Raw genomic sequence first — 20,982 nt, forward strand, 5'->3', positions numbered from 1 at the left:
AGAAACTAATAAAATAAAGAGCATTGAAAGGCAGGCTATCGATCCGCCATCTATTCAATAAAATTAAATATTAAATGGTCAATAAAACAATGAAAAATGGGCAAACGCATAACGAAAAACCAAGCCCTCAAAAAAATTTAAAGTTATAGAAGTAAAAAGCTCCATATTTCTTAACCCCTTTAATAAGTTTTTATTATTTGAGCAAATTCATTAAGAAAATTAACGCTCCGAGTGGTCAGCCATTCGGCTCCTCCACTTCATGGGGCTAAAGCCCCTGGTGGCGGAATTGGATTCAGTTGCCATTTGATTCTCGGCCGATTGAGACGCGTCCGCTGCTCCATGAAATTCATTAGAAAATCGGCTGGGCGACGTGCGAATTGGAAAGCTACCATTTACGAACTTATAACTGAAACGCGTGCATAACTTTTATTGTCGGTTTATTAATTTATGTGAATTTTTATGTCAACAAATAGACAAGAGACATTGATGGAAAATATCAGATACTGTTGTGCATGAAACAACTTACAGAAATATCTGTCTCCTTGTGATTTAAAAATTGTGATATACAAAGAGGTTCGTGAGTTTTATAACATCAATAGCTGTATAGCTTCAAACACTTCATAATCTAATTTATTTAAAAGCCAAATGTTTGAACAAGCTTTGTCGAACGCACTTAATCACACTCTTGTCAAAAAGTCGAGCATTCCATTAATTTGATACGAGTACGCCTATGCAGGTTCTGTCCCAGTGGCAATTATTAATTTGCATTTGGGCTCGAAACAAGTCATTCAGGTAATGGCACGACCTGCAGTCACTATCTCTATTCAGGCATCTATTAGATCGAATAGGAAATTCAAACAGTCCAGACCAACGCGACCAGTTTTCCGCAATTAACACCAACCGTAAAATATGAAATTAAAATATTTAGACGACCAATAGATGGACAGACAGATGGGCCTGGAGGTGGGGCTGCTTTTGTAGCAGACAATGGGCAATTAGCACCAGCAAAATTGAAGCATAAAGAGTCCGTCAATATAGATGATCCAACAAAGGAAATATCTCCAGGGAATTAACAGATAAATTCTACGACTGGAAACCTTTCGCAATATTTGCTCTCCGCAAATAAGGGCTAAATAATCAGATAGTACCGTGTCGCGGAATGGAGCTCATTATCTGATTTTAATCAAGTGCCGTCTGGGCCATCGATAAAAAACTAATCTCAAAGTGCGAAGCGTGATTTGTGATATCACTTGGATGATAACCTCAATCGGGTTAAGCTTGGCTAATTTATTAATGAATCCAAGAAAGGTTACAGAATATTTTATTGCTAAAACAATTACTTAAGAATTAATTTATACACCTCTTTAAATCAAAGTTAAGTACTACATAATTTATTTATTAATTCTTTTGAGTTGAAAGTAATATGCGAATATATTTAAAAAACTAACAAGCATATGAAAGCATATTTTTTCTTGTCCATATTGACATTCGTAAGCTATCCATGTAATAATGAATGTCAATCAAATGCCTACTGACCTCACTTATTTCAAGAATCCCGCGTGATATTCAATGCCTTCGATCGTCTGATTTCAGCTGTAAACCGCATTCAATTTGTATCAATTGTGAGGGACGACTGTGTGGGTCTCTGAAATAATAATAGTACTGAAAATAAACAATAACGGATAAATAATTGTTCCATATTCGCAGAATGTTCCACTGAAGAGAGAGAAGTAATCGCACCAAAATGGTCAATCAATCGCCCGCCCGAGGACATAGCTCTCCGGTTATTCATAGATCCGTAACTCCAGAGGATGATGCCAGCAAAAGGATTCCTCCAACAGTGCCAGGAAGCGATATCATTGGTGATGTAGTGGGTGACTTTGGTATCTGGCAGCTGAGGACAATCCTGATTCTGTTTTTGTGCAAAATTCCTGCCGCCTGGTTTATGGCCTGTATTATATTCACCGGACCGGAACTGTATCCCGTCTCGGAGTTCACCTGTGATACTAGCTATCTGGAGGACTCCAATGCCAGCTACAGTGTGTCAGACAACCAGTGCCATGTCCTGGATGAATCGTCCGGCAGCAGAAGTGAATGCCAGCAGTTCACCTACATGTCTAGTTTCGATTCCCTGATCATGCAATTCAACCTGGTCTGTCTTCGAGATATTTTCGTTGCTTGGACCCAGTACTGGCATCTGTTTGGTGTTCTAGTGGGTGGAGTGGTGGGCACCAAGATGATGCTGGGCATCAGTCCAAGAAGCACATACTGTGTTGGTGCTGTGGCCCAGATTGTGTGTGGAGTGGTCACAGGATATGCCCGAGATTTCAGCCTTCACTGCGCCTTTCGATGTCTCTCCGCCGTGTGCTGTGCCATTATGTTTACGGCCGGACAAGCAATTTGTAAGTAGGAACAAGTATGTTTTCAAAACTATTAAAAAACCCAGTTAACTACAATTTAAAGTTGCCGACATTACGGCTGGCATTCATCGAATTGGCGCCATTATCCTGTACGACACCTTTTGGTCTGTTGGCGTGATCCTGCTGCCTGGACTATCCTCCTTCTTCAACAGCTGGTCTCTCATCTACGTGGGCATTACCTTCCCCACTGTCTTGTTGATCCTGCTACTATACTGGACCCCAGACTCCCCCCGGTGGCTCCTGCGTCGCGCCACCGACCGTTTTGCCATCGACCAAGTGGAGGAAATTGTCCGTGAAGGAGCGGCAATTAACGACCGCACTTTCAAGATTCCTCCGGATTTCCGGCAGCAACTGGAGCAGTTAAGTGAACAACTCAAGGCCCAACCAGCACCGGCTCCTTGGCGCCAGTTGTGGGTGGGAAAAAGGGCCAAGACCCACATGGTGGCCGCCCATCTTTCACTGGCATTCTTCGTCATTAATTTCATGGGCATGTTGCTGAATATTCGATCGTTTGGAAGGGATTACCTAGTGCCCAATACCATAGCCATGGGTAAGATACAGCGGAGTTCTTTCTAGAAAAGACTGAGTATCCTAACTTATTTAAATTGTTTTCTTTTTAGGATTTGCGGAAATTATTGGTTGCTTTCTGGCTCTTCACTTTACTTTGAAACACAACAAGTGGAAGTGGCAATGTGCTGGGATCTTTAATATATTAGCTGGAATACTGGGCTGCCTTGGCTGGATCTGGACCAATGCTGATACTAGTAAGAATGACCTTTTTCAATAAAACCACCAAATATCACTAAATTTGATTCTTCCTCAGTGGATGCTGATCTAAAGGTGACGCTCTGGATGATCATCGCCACTATTCCCAAGGCAGCGGTGTCTTGTGCTCAATCCATGATTCTGGCCTGCATGAATGAGCTGATGCCGGCGAACAAGAAGCAGCTCTTTGTCTTCTCCGTGGTAACTTGGGCACGTATTTGGCTCCTTTCGGCACCATTCTTCAACGTCCTGAAAAAGATATACACTGCCCTGTCGCTGACTTCCTACTGCGTCTTCAGCATCTTGGGTGGAATCTGCACCAGCTTGCTCCTTACGCCCAGGCTAAGTGTCACACCGGCTGTGCCCCAAATGGAGACCAATGACAAAAAGGAACAATCTCCTCTGAATGCTCCGGTTTGGACCATCGAATCGGAAGTTAATAACACGCGATTGTAGAAAATCTCTTTCTTTTTTGATTTTTCCCGCCAATGCCTATTTGTTGTATTACTTAACTAATGAAACTTTCTTCTGTGATTAGGTTAAGTGAATTGTAATTCTAATAGCTTGCAGTTATTCTACACATTAAAAATTATTTTAAAAGAGTCATTCACCTTCTTATGTCCTACTATATATAGAAACTTTGCCTTCTAAGTAATTTAACTAAAATATGACATAGACTAGTAGAAGGTATGATAATAAATGCAGGAATATCCAGAACCAGTAGACTCTAAAAGAATAATAAATGATTATAAATTAAAATTCGTAGAGCGTTCCTGTCTTAACTCACCTGGTCACCATTAATTTATTTGATTCAAAAGTGAACTTTTCCCGATGAAGATATTTGTTAATGCCAATCATATGACGTCGCACATAATCATCATAGTCCAATTCATCAAGATTCCAATAGAGCATAGGATACAACCCATTTTTGATTACTTCTCTGAAATAATAGCGACTTTGGTTCTTGAAGATCCATTCGTTAAGAGAGAAAAAGCTTCCTAAAAATATAGGTTGTTTAAATAAAAGCATTTTTGAAAATAATTTCTCTCAAGAGATTACCTGCCAAACAGGCTTGTCGGAACTTCTTAGCTATAGGCGTTACTAGCCTTTTCTTTTGGGCCAACACCAGGGTCCGTAAATCCATTAGAAGGGCAGGAACAAAGTGCAAAGCCCAAACGGCCAATTCATGCTTGAAGGCACTGCACCGATATTTGAAGTTAGGAAACATAATCATACGCCGTGTGGGATAAATGCGAGACCACTTCATGGTGAGTTCTCCCAAATGTTGCCAGGTGATGGGATTGGTGACACCCGAGGTGGCATTACAGATGCTCAAGCTTAAAGAAGCAAAGTTTAAGAATAAATTTATAAAATGTGACTAGGTGGACTTACCTTCCCAGCTTTGCTTTGCCGACCATCATAATCATTGCATTCACCACAAAATCCACAGGGATAATATCGCATATTAGGTCTTTATCGCCCAGAATACTACTGATTCCCCCCTTGCCAATCTCCATCATTATACCACTAATGGCCTGGATATTATCAATCCATCCTGGATAAGGTTCCCGATAGGCAGCCGTAACAATAGATGGTCTCACGATAACAATCGGAATCACATTCTTGTAAGCGTTCACTATTTGTTCGGCAATGGATTTTGTAAAGGTATAGGTATTGACATGAGGGCCCTTTATATAGTCCGCTAAACGGTTTAGATAGTCATCCGGTATTTTTTGTGTGGCAGCCAGAAACTGACGCCAATCCACTGGCGGCATGGTGGGGTACACCACCTCATCCACATACTTACGACCTGGATTGCAGTAGGCGGTTGAAACATACAAAAAGCTCTGCAAAAAGGGATTGTTAGGGAATATTCAACCAAACCTATACACAAGTAGGGCTTCTCTTACCCTCAAGTGAGTCATCTCCCTGCAGAGCTCAAGAAGATTGTAGGTGGCTTGGGAGTTGACACGAGCAGCCACCTTAAGACACTCATTAAAGCGCACCTAAAATTAAATAAAAAGTAGCTTGAAGGCATTAGCTTTGGGGATTCCCCTGACAACTTACCGTGGCGGCACTGTGGAAAATAATGTTTACCTCGGCGCACAACACTTTCCTGTCCGACTCATTTAAACCTGTTGGTGGAGTTAGGTCTAGTAAATTCCTGAAACTTTTAAAACAACTCACAAAAGTCATACCAAAGTTGTCGTCTTCAATATTGCCAGAAAAGTGAAAGATTTTCTTCAGCCTATCCGGATGGTTGCTTCTTAGCCTCTCGAATATGGGGTTCTGGAGGAAAACCCGGAAACGCTCTTCCACTGTGACTCCTCCCTTGGGGCGGATCAGCATGTATATACGCTTGATTTGTGGAAAACTCCAGAGCAGTTTCTCCAGCAGTGTCTTCCCCACAAAACCAGTGGCTCCTATAACAACATAAGCTTCTGATTCGCATTTAATTAGGAAGCATAGACCCACCTGTTATAAAAACCACTGAATCTTGATAGATGTCTGGCTGCTGATCCATAATTTCCAACTCTGTACTATCCATCATGTGTGGCCACTTGGAAGCCACAAATGCTACTGATCGGATCCAGACTCGCACTCACTTTCCATCGACAAGCAACTGGCTTGGCCAAAGTTTTAGTCCTCCAGAAACAAGTTTTCTATGAAAATGCAAGTGGAAAATGCAATTGACCAACGAAAGTAAACAACCCAGACGTAACTCTTTTGGCCAATGATATAACATCATACATGGATGCTGTGGACTTTGAATTTAGTTCATGATCAGTTTTCGAGTTCATTGAAGAAATGGAAAACTACGAGGTCTTTTTTAGATGCCAAAGAGTGTAATGAACATACACATATGACACTTCTATCGTACAAACAGTTTTCACTCTTTATAAGTTTTTGTCAAGACTTAAGGTAACATTTTCGGAATTCTATGCCCTTTCATGGAAAAAAACTACAACATATTTTAAAAATATTTACCATTAGTGTTATATAACATAAAGGATGATTTGGACTTGTTATAGAAAAAGTCCTCACCTTAAACTAGACCGCAAATTGTAATAGAAATGCGCATTCCGGTGTTGTTTACCAGGCCAATTCATTAGCTTCAATCATGTCAAGTGCTTGTCCGGATAGTCTTCACCCCCGATCCCGAACGAACCGGCTACGAAAATAGACCGCATCTTGGATCGGTTGGATGTTTGCCCAACCAGTTAGGAACTCCGCTTATTTGGACTGATTTGATTAGCGACGATGTCGTAGGCAGGCACCGCAACGCGGAGCTTACCAGCGAACTTACCTGCCCAGGTGAGGTGCTAAGCGAAGTCGCAGTCATGCTGGAGGGTTGTCACTCCCCAGACGTGGTTACTAAATTTCGGAGCTGACTAAGGATGAAGGAAGTAAACAGATCTCACGGCTGGATGCCGCAAATACGGCGAAATTCACCCACACCATTGGTATTAGGTCACCTCACTCAGGTTTTCACATGCTCCGATCCAGAGGCCAGAGGTAACGAGGAACTTCCTCCACCGCCTTCAAAAACAAATCCTACTGATGACATCGAATCTGACGTGGTGCATCAGATCCTTGGGGACTTTGGTCCCTGGCAGCTTCGCTCCCTGCTGATCTTATTCCTGTGCAAAATTCCTGCCGCCTGGTTAATGGCCTGTATCCTATTTACGGCCCCGGATCTGTATCCCATGGAGGAATACACCTGCGATACGACCTCATTCGGTCCGGCTGGCAATTGTTCGGTGTCCCTGGATCATTGCTATGTGATGGTCGATTACGGAGATTCGGGTTACGCCATGCGTCAGTGCCGCAAGTTTCTCTACACCACCGGATTCCACTCCCTGACCATGGAATTCGATCTGGTGTGTTTGTGTGACTTTTTTGTGGCCTGGTCCCAGTACTGGCATCTTTTCGGGCTGCTCATCGGCGGTGTAGCAGCTACGAAGTTGATGCGGGTGCTTAGTCCGCGCCAGATTTATGGAACTGGCATTTGGTGCCTCCTGATGTGCAGTCTCCTGATGGGCCTGGTCAAGGATTTTAGTCTTCATTGCGGACTCCGATGCTTGGCTGCTGTATCCTGCTGTTTTATGATCACCTCAGGACAGACAATATGTAAGTAGAAAAATGCAAGTTTTGATTGAATTATATCCTTGGTAAAAAAGAAAAGTTTCCTTCAAAACAAGTGTGGTAATTGAAATATAGTAACCCACAAGTAGAAAAATAAACTAGAGACTTGCTTGAGGTAGCTCCTCTTCTCTGTTCTGATCTCAAAGATGAACTAAACTCTATCATAATTTATCATGATATTTTGTGGGAATGAGACAACTTGCTAATCAATAATCACAAAAATGAAATAGATCTTATTAGAGGATAGCCAATCGGAAACCTTTACTTGAATTTATGACCAATTGAATTTATGATTTGTAGGTTCACTTGACTCGATTTTGATAAGTTCATTATTATATTATATGATTAAGCAAAGATTTCCACAGAATACAAAATATCTAAATAATATGAAATCTAAACAAGATTATTGAATTTTTTATATTTATTTTTCAGTTAGCGACCTAACAGGTGGCCGACATCGACTGGGAGCCCTCTTGCTCTACGATTGCTTCTGGGCCCTCGGATTAATCCTACTACCTGGTCTCGCTTCGGGAGCTCCCAGTTGGCAGCACATTTACCTTGGGGTAACTCTCTGCCTCCTGGTAATTGTCTTCCTACTGCCCTGGACTCCGGATTCACCCCGCTGGCTGCTTCAGCACACCAAGGACAATCAGTTGGCCATCGAAAAAACAGTGGGAATATTACTGGAAGCAGCACGGATGAATGGAAGCTTCCACAAGGTGTCCAAGGAGCTGCCTCGCCAGCTAGGCCAGTTGAGAGAGAAGCTGCTGGACCACACGCCCCCTGTTCAGTGGATAGATCTATGGATGGGACGGAAGAGGAGGAAAAGCAGCTTCCATTTGGTGGCTGTTCATATGGCGCTGGCCACATTTATGATAGTGCACACTGGCCTTCTTCTGCACGTTCGCTCCTTTGGCAGGGAGCATCTCGTGGCCAACACCCTGTCCATGGGACTGGCCGAGATGATGGGCTGTTTCTTGGCCATGTACCTGACGTTCCAGAGGAACCGGAGCAAGTGGCAGTGGGCCGGAGTATTCGCCATGACGGTGGGTTTCATAGGCAGCATCTGCTGGTTCCTGGCAGAGGAGGCGATGCCTGAGGTTTACGGCCTCACAATGGGATGGTTAATGGCCTCCCTGCCCCAGGCAGCCGTGTCGTGTGCCCAGTCCATGATCCTGGCATGCTTGGGGGAGCTTGTGCCCAAAGAGCAGAGGAGTTGCCTCGCCTTCTCAGTCGTCACTTGGGCACGGGTGTGGCAGCTATCCGCCTCTTTTCTCACCCTGTTGCGACAGGTGAGTCCCGCCCTCTCGCTGACCGCTTTCTGTCTGCTGGTCATCCTGGGCGGTCTCTGCACCAGCTGTTTAAGTACTCCGGTGGATAGTACAGAACCGGACGAAGCGCCAGCTCAAAGGAATCAACAGCTCATCACGTATACGTAGTGGTGTCTAAGTTAGACTTAGTGTCTGTCAAGTATTTGCTATCAGTATTCGAATTTAACTCGTTTAACATTTTTTAACCGCGAATATAAACTTTGTATTCTGCTGTATACATTAGGGATTGAAGGAAAATAAACATAGATAATAAATATATCTTTCTTATTAAATAATAATATCATAGTCTTATAAATATTTGTATTTTTCACTATAACCAAATGAAACTGAAACCAATGTTATGCAGACCCTGGACAAACCCACCCAGCGCCACCATACGCTAAGCTGACACACTTATACATGTTAACGTGGAAATAATAAGCACACATGCCTGGCTAAATATCCGAGCACATTGCTCCACAAACAACATATTTCTATTTTGTCACCTGCCCCGCCCCCAAAACTATTGGCCCCACCTGGCAGAAGCGACAAGCAGAAATCGCAAATCAATAAAAACGAAACCATAAAATTGCCAACCAGCAGCAGAGCCCCTGGGATGGCCACAAAAATGAGAGTGTCATTCGCGGAGTGGCATTAGGCGTGGTAGGACCATCGTTAGGAAGGAGCAGCTCCGAGTCCTGTTCATTGACTTACATTTCAGCAGGGAGCAGCATAGATCCACTGCTTCTGCCATTTGGATGCAATGAAATCGAAGAAATCCGCCTTCGCCAACACATCCACCGGTTACGGCAGGCACAAACACAGTGGAAAAGGTCACTCCCACGGACAAGGACACTCCTCCAACAAGGACAAGGCCGAGAGCAAGACCAAACAACGCGATCAAAAGGATCAAAATGACCAGAAGGAGGAGGACAAGGACTTAAATTCCGGTTTCGGCGACTATCTTCGCACGCCGGAGGGTCTGTAATTAGTTTTTAATTAATTTGGTAATAATAGTTTACTAAAGTTATACCTTTTCTTGTTAGCATTTGAGATGATGAAACTGTTTGTATTTGCCAATACCATAATGCTAATTGTGACAATGGCCTGGCCGCATATCAAGGAACAGTTCTACATGATTAATCAGTGGCTGGAAAGCTTCCGTGAGGCACAGCAGTAGTAAAAAAAAGAAAAGGACTTTAAGTTAAGGGACTTAAAATGGTGGGTCCATTCGTGCAAGGAATGCTACTGATTGGCATCATCTATTGGTACTCCAAGGGCATGATGTCCATGATCAACGACTATTATCGCAGCGAATTTAATCGCAAGTTGCAAACGGAAACTGGGCCCAAGCCAAAGGCCGAGGCCCCCATCAATGTTGACAATTTTATGGATTACGTGAGGGAGTTGGACTCGCCGGAGGAAGCGAAAAGAGATCCAAATAGTGGGGGTCTCAATACTCCCATAAAACAGGCTTACAGCCACACGTTATTGAGGTTTTTGGAAATCACTGGAACTCTGCCCGCTTTTGATGTTTGCCTAAACACTAGCTCCATAAGGTAGCCACCGGACTATTAGTAATATTATATGTATTTTCTATGAATTTGTTAAATATGTAGAGTATCTATTAAATACATTGCATACTTTTTGGCCGAGTTCCAAGTACACTGTTCGGAATAAGTATAAAATAAAAGTTAATATCGCATTAAGAACACATTTAATTGGGCTCCAAATTGGATTTTTTATTCAAACTTTAGCACAATACAAACTCGTATATTTCCGACTTTCGCCCACTTACTAACCTATCCACAAAACTGTATAAACATTCTAAACTCTACAAATACCATGGAATATATATCGATTTGGTCTTTCGGATGCAGAATGCCTATATCATTGCACTCTCACAAGTAAGCTCTCTCCTTCATTAAGTTTGTTCTTTAATATTCATATCTTTGAAGCAGCGTGTGAAAATATAGATTTAGATATGAAGTACATAGTAAGGTAGTTAATTGGAAGTTATGCAATCTCTAGGCTTACAGGATAGGTGCTGTCAGGTATTCATTATATGGCACAATTTATAGCGTTCCAAAAACTATATTCTTTGTAGATACTTTATATTTTGATCTCAAGAGGTCAGTAGGCATTTAATATTTTCATAAGATTACACAATTCTATGTACTTTCTCAATAGGCCCACCACAGAGTTTAAATCAAATTCAGAAGAATGGGTAACAAAGTAAACAATAACAAAGAAGTAAATACATTTCTGGTCAAATCATACTCTTCATTTTTTAATGTATATTTTATATACACAACAATTCTTCATACATACTTTTATTATAAAATAAAAATAAAAATAGTTGCATTACATATTAATAAAGCAAAATACAAAGCATAATACATCATGCATCCAAATAACTCACAGAAGATGTACAGCTGATTTTCAAATCAAATGAATACATTGGAATCTTAATTCTCTTAGTGGAGCAATGGAACTCACACTTTATCGAAATCATCATTTTAGAAAAGGTAAATCACAATGAAAAGTGTCTTTCGTTGGAAAAAAAGGAAACAAAATTGGCGCAAAAGAAATGCAATTACAAAATTAAGGAAACACAAACCATTCTGATCTATCACAACCTTTCAAACAAGGATTAACAATTAAGAGCTCGCATGTGCTAACGTTTAAATCAAATTTCGACGATTGAGTTATGGTGGCCTACTACAGACTATATATATATATATATGGATATATATTTTATATGTATACGCATACAAATAAATGGATATCGGTTGATAATTTTATATGGCTAAATTAGATTGCTTATGGACAAGGCAAAAATACAAATGCAAAATACGCAGAGGTTATTCTCTCTATAATGCACAAGGTCTCCTAACCGCAAGGATCATTTAAATTACGTAATATTGTTCATACTACTGTGCGTTCAAGTCTTAACGAGTAAACAGTAACACCTAATGACTCTTTCTGCGTTTCCACAAAACGGCAAAACCTCCTCTCCTCCTGCTCCGGTTATCCTCTAATCCGATTGCTTGCGATTTGTTGGAGGTGGCGGCGCTGGCACAGTTGGTCTCTTGGGTGTTTGAAATGAGTTTGGGGAGATGGGCGTAGTTGCCTGAGGTTGCTGTGCCGGCGGTGGCTCCGCTGCCGTAGATTGCTGCTCGTGGTTATGGTTGTTCTCCTTGACCGTGGCCTCCTCTCGTGTTCCATTCGTCTCGACAGCATTCTCCTGTCGCAGCTTTTCCAGAAAGTTTTCCGTTTTGAAGCGAACGCTGCCGTTGCCATTATCAATTGTCGCTTGGGTGGGTGTCACGGCACCCTCATCATCGCTTTTGCCATCGTTTTTGCCCATTCCTACTCCCAAAACTGCCGGCCGTTTGGGAAGCAGGGGCTTTTGCGGCACATCCGGTTTCAGCTTAAAGCTACCGATGCTATCTGTGCTCTTGCGATCAGCCGTCGGCGAAGGCAGATTGTCAAGCCCGAAGAATTGCGTTCGTGTCATGGGCACTGGCTTCGCTGGTGTCACGGGAGGTGGAGGCAGGGCCTCTAGCTGCGTGACCTGCGTCGGCTGATTGGCGGCGGGTGTTTGGAACTGAGGCAGGTTCGGCAGAGGTGGTTTCGCCGGCTTCTCCTGTGGCTGCGCAGGCGGCTGCTGTGGAAACAGTTCCTTGGCATGCGGCCGATGCGAAGTCTGTGATGTGGTCATGTTGTTGGTGCCATTCCCGTTGGTGGTGGGTGGTGAGGGAGCTGCCTGCTTCTGCCTTCGCAGGGTTCCATAGCGAGGACTTTCTAGGACTTCTGCGGATAGGATTATATTCAATAATTGCGTCAGATATTTAAAATATTAATTAATTTACAATCGAACTTCTATAGCTTAAGTCTCCACAATGAAGATGAATCAATGGAACGATAATGAATGACATTTTAATGAACATGAGCAATAAATTTCATCCAAATCTGTTGTATTAGTTCAATTTGTCATTTAATGTCATTCATATTCACAATTTTAATTGATAAATCTTTAAAATATACAAAAAAGCTTTTACTACAGATGCTTTACTATATATACTCTATATATGTTAGTTCAAATATTTCCAAAAATACTAAAGTTATAAATCAAATACTGTATTTGGCAGCGAGTGGTTGGAGCTATAGAGTTCTGAATGTCCAGCATGCTTACCACTATCGTGCTTGTCCAGATGCTCGTTTGAAGAGTTCGACTTGCTCTTGCCCTCCACAAAAAGCTTCTGCTTCTGCAGTGTCAGATAAAAGTCGACCTCGCCCGTGAAGAAGTAGTCCCACTGGCTGATAAGTAACTCGACAATGATGTTGGCCGCCGAGGAGCTGTTCACTTGGCCGATGTAGTCCGCGGGCGCGTTGCTGCTTTTATCGATGCGGGGCCAGAGCATGTTCGGGGACATAACAATGGCCAGGTTCTGGGAGCTCATCTTGTTGTGCACGGAACGCTGCTGGACGAGCGCCAGGAACTTGGTGAGGTAGCGCAGGTTGGCGTAGTTCTCCTTGGGCAGCTTCCCCAGAATGGCTTTGATTTCGGTTTTGCGTTCGGCCTCGCTGTGGCGCTCGGCGATCCGTATAAAGTCCTTATACAAGCCATACGTGAGCAGTGGCTCCGGCAGCTCGCGGAGGTAGAGCTTGAGTATGGAGCCAATGACGTGCGGATCCTGGTAGTCGAGCGGAAGCGGCGTTTTCACGTGCTGCGCCTCCAGGGCGTGCTTCATGCGGCGCAGCTTGGTGCTGGCACATCCGACGCGCAGCAGACCCTCTTCCTCCAGCCCATGCTCCAGCAGGCAACAGCAGCACAGCTCCACGATATACGAGATCTCGCGGTTGGTAGACGTCAGGTGCTCCTTCAGCGAGGTGCCAAAGCGGGACTTCTCCGTGGACTGAATGGTGTCCTGAATGCGGGCCAGGGAAGCGTTCACATGTTGCAGCGCCCGTTCGTGGTAGTTTCTTTGGTTGAGCACATAGTCGCGGATGCAGCTGACGATCTCGTCCTCCTTGGATATCAGTTCCAGCATCTGTGCCGCCCAGGCATCCCGATCCTTCTCCAGCTTCACCTCGCACTCCTCCTGCTGGCTCTTGATTTGGTTGACCTTGGCCGCCGGTTCCTCCAGTCGGATTGCCGCCTGTGGGTTGGAATATTGCACTGATTAGTCGACTGTATTATAGATAAGGGGCAATGCCGGGAGAATCGTCACATTCCGCATACTTCAAAGTTCAAGAATTCGGAATATCTTATCTGACCAGCCAGCACCCTCTACTGGAAATAGTTTTCCTAGTGACTTAAGTGACTAAGAGATGAATAGCGCGCCACACAAAAATAGATCGACCTCAGCCTCAACCGCAGCCGCAGTTCAGCTTTTCCCGCACACTTCAAGGTCTTTGTTTCGATTCGGATTCCAGACAATGGGCAGTATTGGAAATAAAACGCATATGTGTACATAATCAAAATGGGAGCACTGACTAAGGTGACATTACACACTTTTCAACTCTTGACTCACAAAGGAGTTGGTTCATAGCCGCACTGATAAGAAACAATGGACTAAGTCAAGTCTAGAAAGAGTATCGATTATTAATTTCAAACCTGCCACAACTAGCTTTTATTAGGCATCTTTTTGTCAGCTACGTCTTTATGTAAACTAATTTAAAATAAGCTATTTCTGATTCGGTTAATCAAGCCATTCAGCATCACAAAGGGCGAGCTTCATTATGTAAGTTTTGCTTACAACAGCATTATCCATTGTGTGTAAACAAACTGGCTCTGGCAGTGGCACTGGCATTCATCGCCCTATCCCGTATCATAAGGCTGCTAAAAATAAACAAATCGTGACAAATTGCTGTAACTGCTGGCAAGCAACCCAACACTATCTCCAGCCGAGAAGACAATGCCAGCCAGCAGCTAATTATCAATTGAAGCTCCTTTCCTACTCTAATGTGAGCACTTCGAGTGAGTCACACGAGTGATTTCCCTGAGCTGCAACCTTTCAGCGACCTACATACATCATCAGACATACAAATTACACATTCCGGGCACCAAATCTAACACTTCCAAAGACAGAGGCGACAGGCCTTGTATAGTAGAGTATGTTTTCGGATCGGATCTGTGTCAGGGAGTGCAATTAGAACAATAGCAACAACACGGGAGCGTGTGATTAGCGAATTATGGGTGGCGATAAGATTACCGGGGAGTGTAAATAACTTCGGTTTCGGTTTACTGTTCTGCGATACGCCATCGAATTCAAGCCAATCAAGGTGGTCAGCTGTCGTGTTGTGTCCATTTCAATTATGATGTCACTCGCGCCAAAGTCAATGAACGTCTTCCGTCACCCTAAACGGGCATCGAACATACATCAACAAATACAGCGTCCAGTCTAGTCATCCCCGACCCGATGTCTCTCTATAAGGCATAAGGCGTCGTGATTTGTACAAAATAAAGCGGAAAAAGCAAGTAAGCAAAAAAAAGCAACAACGATAAAAATAAATAATAAAAAAAACAATGAAACTTAAAAAGTAACTTTTTGTGTCCAGATAGTCTCTGGCTCTGGTAACTGTTCGGTTCCACACTTGTAGTCGTCGTCAATGGCCAGAACCAATCGAGTGTCGAGGAATTGGAACACAAAAAGCCGTTCATCTCAGTTCAACCCATTTCGAATCCCATTCCATCACGCCAAGATTCTCCGGCACAATGGCCCAGGCCAGCCACCAGGCACCAGGCAGGGCGATAAGAAACAATCGAATTCGTATCATAAAAACGTAAGCGACAAATACGGACGGACGGACAAACGAAAAGCATGGCAAACAAACAATAGAAACTGGCGTGAGATAAAGCCAGAGAACACCAAAGAAAGACCCCAACAAGAACAACAACCAGGCGGCAATAATAATAAATGGAAATTAAAAATTGATTGCTTCTTTTGCCGGCGCTCCATGGCATCCGCCTCGGTACAGTGGTTATGCTTTGATTGAAAAGTGAGAGGTCTCACTTTACTTGGTAGTTTTATGACACCTGATACTGGGAAAGCGCCTATCTGGAAGTTACATTCCGGGGAAATCCGTGTAAGCCCCTAACTGGAGTAGGGTTCTTACACCATAAAAGTGATATGTGAACTTGCCACTTGAATATATCGCAACTGCAAACCACAGTGCTATTAAGTTGAGAGAAATATTCAAGCCGGTAGTTCATTAATCAGAGACCACTTCACGATTGGATATCGCTGGGAAAAAGCCCGAAATCACTTGACCAGCTGAGCTAACTCTTCGGCCAAACCATTATTTCCCCCAAAGCATATTTCTTAATTAATTTAACAATCTACCATTGTCATCGCGCGCTGTTTGGTGAAAACGGAAGTACAGCATTATTCACTGGCACGGTTCCCTCACCTGCACATCGCACTTATGTATGAATATTTAATGGTTGCTTAATGCCAGTTGGATTTATGATCACCCAGGCACTCACCTCGTAGCTGCGCTTCAGAGAGGTGTACTCCTGCAGAGTGCGGGATACGTTGCGCTTGAGCGCGGAGATCTCCTGGATTTCCTTGTCCAAGATGTTTTTCAGTCGCCGCACCACCTTTGTCTCCGTCTCCAGCTCGCTCTCGATGATGCACTCGGCCATCGTCTTCTCCAGCTCACCTAAAAATTCAACCCAGAGAGGTTTAGACATGAGTAAATATTTGATATTTCATAAGCGAATGTAGGACGATGGCTATTAAATGTTTTATCTATGTAGCTATCATTAGTCAAGCTTCCTTAACTCTTTACTCATAAGATGAGCTCTTTATGAATAAAAATTGTAAAGTTATAATAATAATGAATGAATTTATATTCATATTCTTATCAAGTTCAACCCATTCCAATAAAAATATATATATAAAAGTATAAGCTTATCGATCTACTATCTTGAAACTTGGTAGTTGCCTTTAATGGGTTAAGTGGAGATGCATAGACAGACTCTATTCCACCCGCAAGTGAGGAAGTCAATGCTTATTTAAGACCTTATCGCTCAGCGGTAGCTCCGAAGATGTTGGCGTGCCGGTTTCCAGTTACTGGAGTTGCTTCGCTCGGATGCGGGCCAAGTGCGGGGGAAGGTGAGTGAGTATAGGCGACAGGCGAATGGGTTGACGAGCTGAGTAAGCAAAATTGTGATAATTGTGTGGAGTGCTATGAGACTCGAGGCCCAGCAGCTGAACCCGCAATAAAGGCAAAGAGGTCGCCCGGTCGGTCGGTCGGTCGTCGCTGGGGGAAGTCTAAGTCTGAAGCGGCACTGGAGTATAACAATTCGAGATACGCTCGATTTTCTTTCCCCTTGTGGGATGTGGATGTGATGTGATGAGTTGAATTGAAGCGCATCGTGGCTAACAATGAAAGCTAAAAAGGGCGCACAGTGGGTTAAACTGAGATGATATCGGTCTCTAATTGCGGGCGCATTATAACCCCTAATAAGCTAGTTCCAAGAGGTTGTCCCTCTTGGAGTGATTACTGGCACTTGATGAAAATTGTGGGTTATGATGTCTTCATTTAGAGATTGCCTCATAATAAACAAATATTTCGTATTTCTAGGGCTATCTGTTTTTAAAATTTCTTTGTTTTATTCGCCAACGAGTCTACGAATTGTCTATTTTGACCCACTTATAATTCAAAAAGCGTTCAACTGACGCTCATGAACACACGTACACTGTAGCTGAGACCTCCGTGGCCAATCGGGAACGTGGGCAAGTGGCTAAAACAAAAGAGGGATCGGATCCCTGGAAGTTACACAACCGCCGATGCTCTTGAACCACTGCCATGGGCCAGATGCAGTTGCACCGAGACGGGACAAGACGAGGGCCGAGCAATTGCATCCAAATTGCAATTGACGCACACGCATATGCGAAAATGTTGAATGTGGAATGCGAGGCAGAGGAAACGCCAAATGGAAACAATACGAGAAAAATAAAAATAAAAATAACAAACCTAACGAATGAGTAATATAACCCAAGGGGGAGCGCCCACAAAATATATGCTGTATGAGGAGGAAACGAGAAGAGAAGCAATCGGAAGAGCGATCATAACGATGATGTATGAATTCGACTCAGACTTTTACTTTTACTCCCCAGCAGCTAGCATAATTATCTACGTTTACCCGTGCCAGCAATTCGTGAGCGATGTGTAACAAATTTAAATGAAATGCACAATAAATCACACTGGAGTAGGGCAATAAAAGCGGGCGCTAGTGGGGGCGGGATGGCTAAACAAAAAACACAAAGGTATATAAATAGATAATAATGCCAAAACCGCAAATGCTGGCGAACGGGTTGAAAGCAAGAAAGCAGCGAAAAAAAGCCATAATAAAAATTATAATTATGATTAAAAAAAAAGCACTCATACTACCACAAGATAGACGGTTTATTCGCTATATATTAAAGCCGACTTGGCTGTCGATGTTGATGTTGAGAAATGTAAATGCCACAAGGCCAAGCGACAAGGCGAGGCCGCAAACAGCAACACCCCATACAGATACAGATACAGACACAACACGCAAGCCCGTGACACAGTCATCCGGCAGTCAGTAGTAGCCTCCGCTCCACACAATCATATTTGCAATATATGTGCATGTCTGAGGGCGATTATCGGATTTGGGCCTCCAAGCGATTGCGATTGCGAACCACAGTAGCCCTTATCAGCAGCATGGCTGCCACACAATCGGCTAGATACTATTTGTGTATGCCATGAATTTAAGGAATTTGAATTTTTTGGCCATTTCCAGTTGCCAACTCGAGGGATTTCTCGGATATCATTAAATAAAGCTAGAATCCTAGAAGTTATGTCTAGAAAAAGACTTGGTACACACTTTACTCGGGAAAGGTCATTTTCATAAAAGAACTCTGTCTAAGAATTTCCACCATTACCTAACTTAAGAATGTTTCACCCACTTAACTACTTAATGGCTTTAAAAACACCTCATTTTAGCTATCGATTAGCTCACTGGTAAACACAATCACAAGCACTTTACTAACCGCAATTGGCCAGAACCTTTTGGAGCGGCATATCCTTGGGCAACTCCTTGGCAGACTCATCCAGCGCCTGGGCAATCTTGTAGTGGCTGTTCTTCTTGGTCCGCTTATCCTGCTCCTCACTGCTCACCTGACCATTGCTGCTGCTGCTGCTATTTCCGCTGCTGCTCAACGCCGGCAGCTTGCGAACAATCTTCTCGATAGTATCCCGGTATCTGTCCACCTGACGTTCAATCGTCTCCAGCTCCGAATCTTTGCAATCCGACTTGGTGGACCTACAGCGGGAGATGGGGAGAGAGGAAGGGGGGGAAAACATTGCCGTTAGGTCATCAGTCGCCCACTTTGCATGTCTTTTGTTATTGTTGTCACTGCTGATGCAGCTGCTGATCTTCTTGTTTTGCTTTTGTTGTTGTTGATGCGATGAGGCAACACCTGTCTGTTTATATGTCTCTGCCTGGAGCGCAGTTACATATACTTGCCATAGAGCCCCTCACAGCCACATAGCGATACACGACGTCTGGTGGCCTTTGAACTTACCTTGACAGATTTTCGGCTGCAATTTTGATTTTCGCGAATTGCCTCTTCATCTTGACTGCTTCGCTGGTTTTCCCGCTCGCGTCTCCAACTTTTTCCGCCGTACGTTTTGTTGTTTTCCGATGTGTAATTAGCTGGGCATTGAGTAAATACTTAAAACTGGCAAATTAGTCATTTCTTGAACGATGTTTTAGTGCTGCCATATGCCATATGAAATCCCCAGAAACTCCGGTGATGGTGCTAAGTTTTCTTTAGTATATTTTGGTATTTTGCACGAACCGCCCTGTGTACTTTTTCCCAAAAATACCAAAATAGCACAAAATCAATGCCTTAAAAACTTTGTATTAAAATTAAATCTGCGGTAATAAATATAAATAAAACATATTTTAACCGATAATTAGATTATAATTTAATTTATTATTAAGATTAATATGAAAATGTAAAAAACTAACATCTTCACTAATCGATAGTTCCATCAATAGAACGTCATTCCCAATTTAGGGTCATACTGGAACCTGCACGTGTGTCAAACCGCTAACATTTATATTATTCGTTAGTTTTACTGAAAAAAATGACCCGCCAGGCGGAAATTGTTAAACGCCTCCGGGAGGAATACGAAGCGCTTCACGGTGTGAAAAAGAAGCCAAAGCCAAAGGCTAAGCAGGACCTGCTTAAAGTTGCTAAGAATTTTCAGCAGCGTGTTCTACACCTGCTGACCAAACACAAAGTTCCTTACACTAAAAAAGAAGGTAAAATCCATTTAATATTACTATTATTCCGATGGTGAATATTGTATGCATTCAGATGAGGAGACTTACGAGGACTATTTGCTTCCGGACAAAAAAGGAGGGACAAAGAAAAAGAACAAAAAATTGAAGCTTCCTTCAAAGAAGACTGCCAATTCCGACGACGGGGATGTGAACGAACGTATCGCTTCCATCAAAAACAAGCTGCGCCAGAAGAAGAAACCGACCACGGAAAAGCAGCAAAAACGTCGGGAGGCCAAAAAACTGAAGCGCAGCAAGGGTGTTCAGAAGCTGCTACTCTCGTCGGCCAAAAATCTTAAAAACGAAAATGTCAAGCAGCAGAAACTTAAGAAAGGAGTGATCAAAAGCGAGCAGGATGCCGACCAGGAAGACAGCAAGGGGCAGATTAAGTCAGTAAAGGTGCAGCCAGTTTACAATCAGGAAGCAAAAATCGTCTACTCCAAAGTAGACTTTGCGGCGAATCCCGGTGGAAAGACCAAGAAATCCCACAAAAATCCCAAGGAGATACTGAAAAAGTTGCGTGACACCAAGAAGCAACTTACCGAGCTACGGGAACAGGGGGATACAGAGAAGGCTGCGGAAATGCAGAATGATATCGCTTGGCGCAAGGCCTTTGACAAAGTGGAGGGTAAGAAGGTGAAGGATGACACCAAACTCCTCCAAAAGGCCATTAAGAAGAAAACTAAGGAGAAGAAGAAGGCTAAGAACAAGTGGACTGAACGCAAACAGAAGGTGGAACACGACATAGCCAAGCGTCAGAAGAAACGCCAAGAGAACTTGGACAAGCGCAGCAAGGACAAGAAAAAGAAGAAGTTGAAGACGGCGGCCAAGAAGGGTCGTATAATTCCTGGTTATTAAATAATATAAGTTTAAGATTTCTAGAATCTTAGCAAAAAATAGTATATTTAAAGAAATTAAAATATCTTTGGCTTAACGAATTTTTATCGTAATGTTTTCATTTAAAAAAAGGTCATGGAGAGAACCTCGTCTTGGCCTGGTTATTGGTATT

At 43.1% G+C, this 20,982-nt stretch overlaps 7 protein-coding genes across 8 annotated transcripts; 5 read left to right on the top strand and 2 right to left on the bottom strand.

The window, feature by feature from the left end:
- The first annotated feature begins 291 nt into the window (after positions 1–291).
- LOC108130693 (organic cation transporter protein) lies at positions 292–3,787 on the top strand. Of its 2 annotated transcripts, none has more exons than XM_017249277.3 (5): positions 292–573; positions 1,708–2,402; positions 2,464–2,970; positions 3,041–3,184; positions 3,244–3,787. In XM_017249277.3, the coding sequence occupies exons 2-5, from the start codon at positions 1,745–1,747 to the stop codon at positions 3,639–3,641; spliced, it is 1,707 nt and encodes a 568-aa protein (XP_017104766.2). In that variant the 5' UTR covers positions 292–573; positions 1,708–1,744; the 3' UTR covers positions 3,642–3,787. The 2 variants fall into 2 exon arrangements, with proteins under 2 accessions (XP_017104766.2, XP_070137885.1); XM_070281784.1 differs by lacking the exon at positions 292–573 and adding an exon at positions 608–792.
- LOC108130694 (putative fatty acyl-CoA reductase CG5065) lies at positions 3,787–5,733 on the bottom strand. Its single transcript, XM_017249280.3, has 8 exons — positions 5,661–5,733; positions 5,384–5,608; positions 5,253–5,320; positions 5,096–5,191; positions 4,578–5,032; positions 4,245–4,522; positions 3,973–4,183; positions 3,787–3,912 (listed from the first exon to the last, which is right to left on the bottom strand). The coding sequence occupies exons 1-8, from the start codon at positions 5,731–5,733 to the stop codon at positions 3,846–3,848; spliced, it is 1,473 nt and encodes a 490-aa protein (XP_017104769.3). The 3' UTR covers positions 3,787–3,845.
- A 603-nt stretch (positions 5,734–6,336) lies between these two features.
- LOC108130324 (solute carrier family 22 member 13) lies at positions 6,337–8,860 on the top strand. The gene is made up of 2 exons (XM_017248715.2): positions 6,337–7,316; positions 7,764–8,860. Exons 1-2 carry the CDS (start codon positions 6,584–6,586, stop codon positions 8,768–8,770), a joined length of 1,740 nt encoding a protein of 579 aa, XP_017104204.2. The 5' UTR covers positions 6,337–6,583; the 3' UTR covers positions 8,771–8,860.
- A 435-nt stretch (positions 8,861–9,295) lies between these two features.
- Positions 9,296–9,884, top strand: Xport-A (exit protein of rhodopsin and TRP A). The gene is made up of 2 exons (XM_017249126.3): positions 9,296–9,621; positions 9,688–9,884. Exons 1-2 carry the CDS (start codon positions 9,405–9,407, stop codon positions 9,819–9,821), a joined length of 351 nt encoding a protein of 116 aa, XP_017104615.2. The 5' UTR covers positions 9,296–9,404; the 3' UTR covers positions 9,822–9,884.
- Xport-B (exit protein of rhodopsin and TRP B) lies at positions 9,811–10,309 on the top strand. The gene has a single exon (XM_017249128.3). It carries the CDS (start codon positions 9,860–9,862, stop codon positions 10,202–10,204), a length of 345 nt encoding a protein of 114 aa, XP_017104617.2. The 5' UTR covers positions 9,811–9,859; the 3' UTR covers positions 10,205–10,309.
- A 1,073-nt stretch (positions 10,310–11,382) lies between these two features.
- RhoGAP92B (Rho GTPase activating protein at 92B) lies at positions 11,383–19,433 on the bottom strand. The gene is made up of 5 exons (XM_017249125.3): positions 19,210–19,433; positions 18,676–18,947; positions 16,137–16,312; positions 12,840–13,806; positions 11,383–12,457 (listed from the first exon to the last, which is right to left on the bottom strand). Exons 1-5 carry the CDS (start codon positions 19,257–19,259, stop codon positions 11,679–11,681), a joined length of 2,244 nt encoding a protein of 747 aa, XP_017104614.2. The 5' UTR covers positions 19,260–19,433; the 3' UTR covers positions 11,383–11,678.
- A 256-nt stretch (positions 19,434–19,689) lies between these two features.
- Positions 19,690–20,911, top strand: Surf6 (Surfeit locus protein 6). Its single transcript, XM_017248708.3, has 2 exons — positions 19,690–19,955; positions 20,011–20,911. The coding sequence occupies exons 1-2, from the start codon at positions 19,778–19,780 to the stop codon at positions 20,829–20,831; spliced, it is 999 nt and encodes a 332-aa protein (XP_017104197.2). The 5' UTR covers positions 19,690–19,777; the 3' UTR covers positions 20,832–20,911.
- Positions 20,912–20,982: the final 71 nt, after the last annotated feature.

The sequence above is a fragment of the Drosophila bipectinata genome, chromosome 3R (assembly GCF_030179905.1).
Source record: "Drosophila bipectinata strain 14024-0381.07 chromosome 3R, DbipHiC1v2, whole genome shotgun sequence".
NCBI classification, from domain to species: domain Eukaryota; kingdom Metazoa; phylum Arthropoda; class Insecta; order Diptera; family Drosophilidae; genus Drosophila; species Drosophila bipectinata.

Excerpts from the sequence above, each read along its gene's own strand:
- RhoGAP92B (XM_017249125.3), bottom strand. The coding sequence starts at position 19,259 with ATGAAGAGGCAATTCGCGAAAATCAAAATTGCAGCCGAAAATCTGTCA. Across the intron at positions 16,313-18,675 it reads AAAGGTTCTGGCCAATTGCG|GTGAGCTGGAGAAGACGATG; the intron begins GTTAGTAAAGTG and ends TTGAATTTTTAG. Across the intron at positions 13,807-16,136 it reads CTCTGAAGCGCAGCTACGAG|GCGGCAATCCGACTGGAGGA; the intron begins GTGAGTGCCTGG and ends TCCAACCCACAG.
- Surf6 (XM_017248708.3), top strand. The coding sequence starts at position 19,778 with ATGACCCGCCAGGCGGAAATTGTTAAACGCCTCCGGGAGGAATACGAA. Across the intron at positions 19,956-20,010 it reads TCCTTACACTAAAAAAGAAG|ATGAGGAGACTTACGAGGAC; the intron begins GTAAAATCCATT and ends GTATGCATTCAG.
- LOC108130324 (XM_017248715.2), top strand. The coding sequence starts at position 6,584 with ATGAAGGAAGTAAACAGATCTCACGGCTGGATGCCGCAAATACGGCGA. Across the intron at positions 7,317-7,763 it reads CACCTCAGGACAGACAATAT|TTAGCGACCTAACAGGTGGC; the intron begins GTAAGTAGAAAA and ends TTTATTTTTCAG.
- LOC108130693 (XM_017249277.3), top strand. The coding sequence starts at position 1,745 with ATGGTCAATCAATCGCCCGCCCGAGGACATAGCTCTCCGGTTATTCAT. Across the intron at positions 2,403-2,463 it reads TACGGCCGGACAAGCAATTT|TTGCCGACATTACGGCTGGC; the intron begins GTAAGTAGGAAC and ends TACAATTTAAAG. Across the intron at positions 2,971-3,040 it reads GCCCAATACCATAGCCATGG|GATTTGCGGAAATTATTGGT; the intron begins GTAAGATACAGC and ends TTTTCTTTTTAG.
- Xport-B (XM_017249128.3), top strand. The coding sequence starts at position 9,860 with ATGGTGGGTCCATTCGTGCAAGGAATGCTACTGATTGGCATCATCTAT.
- LOC108130694 (XM_017249280.3), bottom strand. The coding sequence starts at position 5,733 with ATGGATAGTACAGAGTTGGAAATTATGGATCAGCAGCCAGACATCTAT. Across the intron at positions 4,184-4,244 it reads CCGACAAGCCTGTTTGGCAG|GAAGCTTTTTCTCTCTTAAC; the intron begins GTAATCTCTTGA and ends CTATATTTTTAG. Across the intron at positions 3,913-3,972 it reads AATAAATTAATGGTGACCAG|AGTCTACTGGTTCTGGATAT; the intron begins GTGAGTTAAGAC and ends TTATTCTTTTAG.
- Xport-A (XM_017249126.3), top strand. The coding sequence starts at position 9,405 with ATGAAATCGAAGAAATCCGCCTTCGCCAACACATCCACCGGTTACGGC. Across the intron at positions 9,622-9,687 it reads CTATCTTCGCACGCCGGAGG|CATTTGAGATGATGAAACTG; the intron begins GTCTGTAATTAG and ends TTTTCTTGTTAG.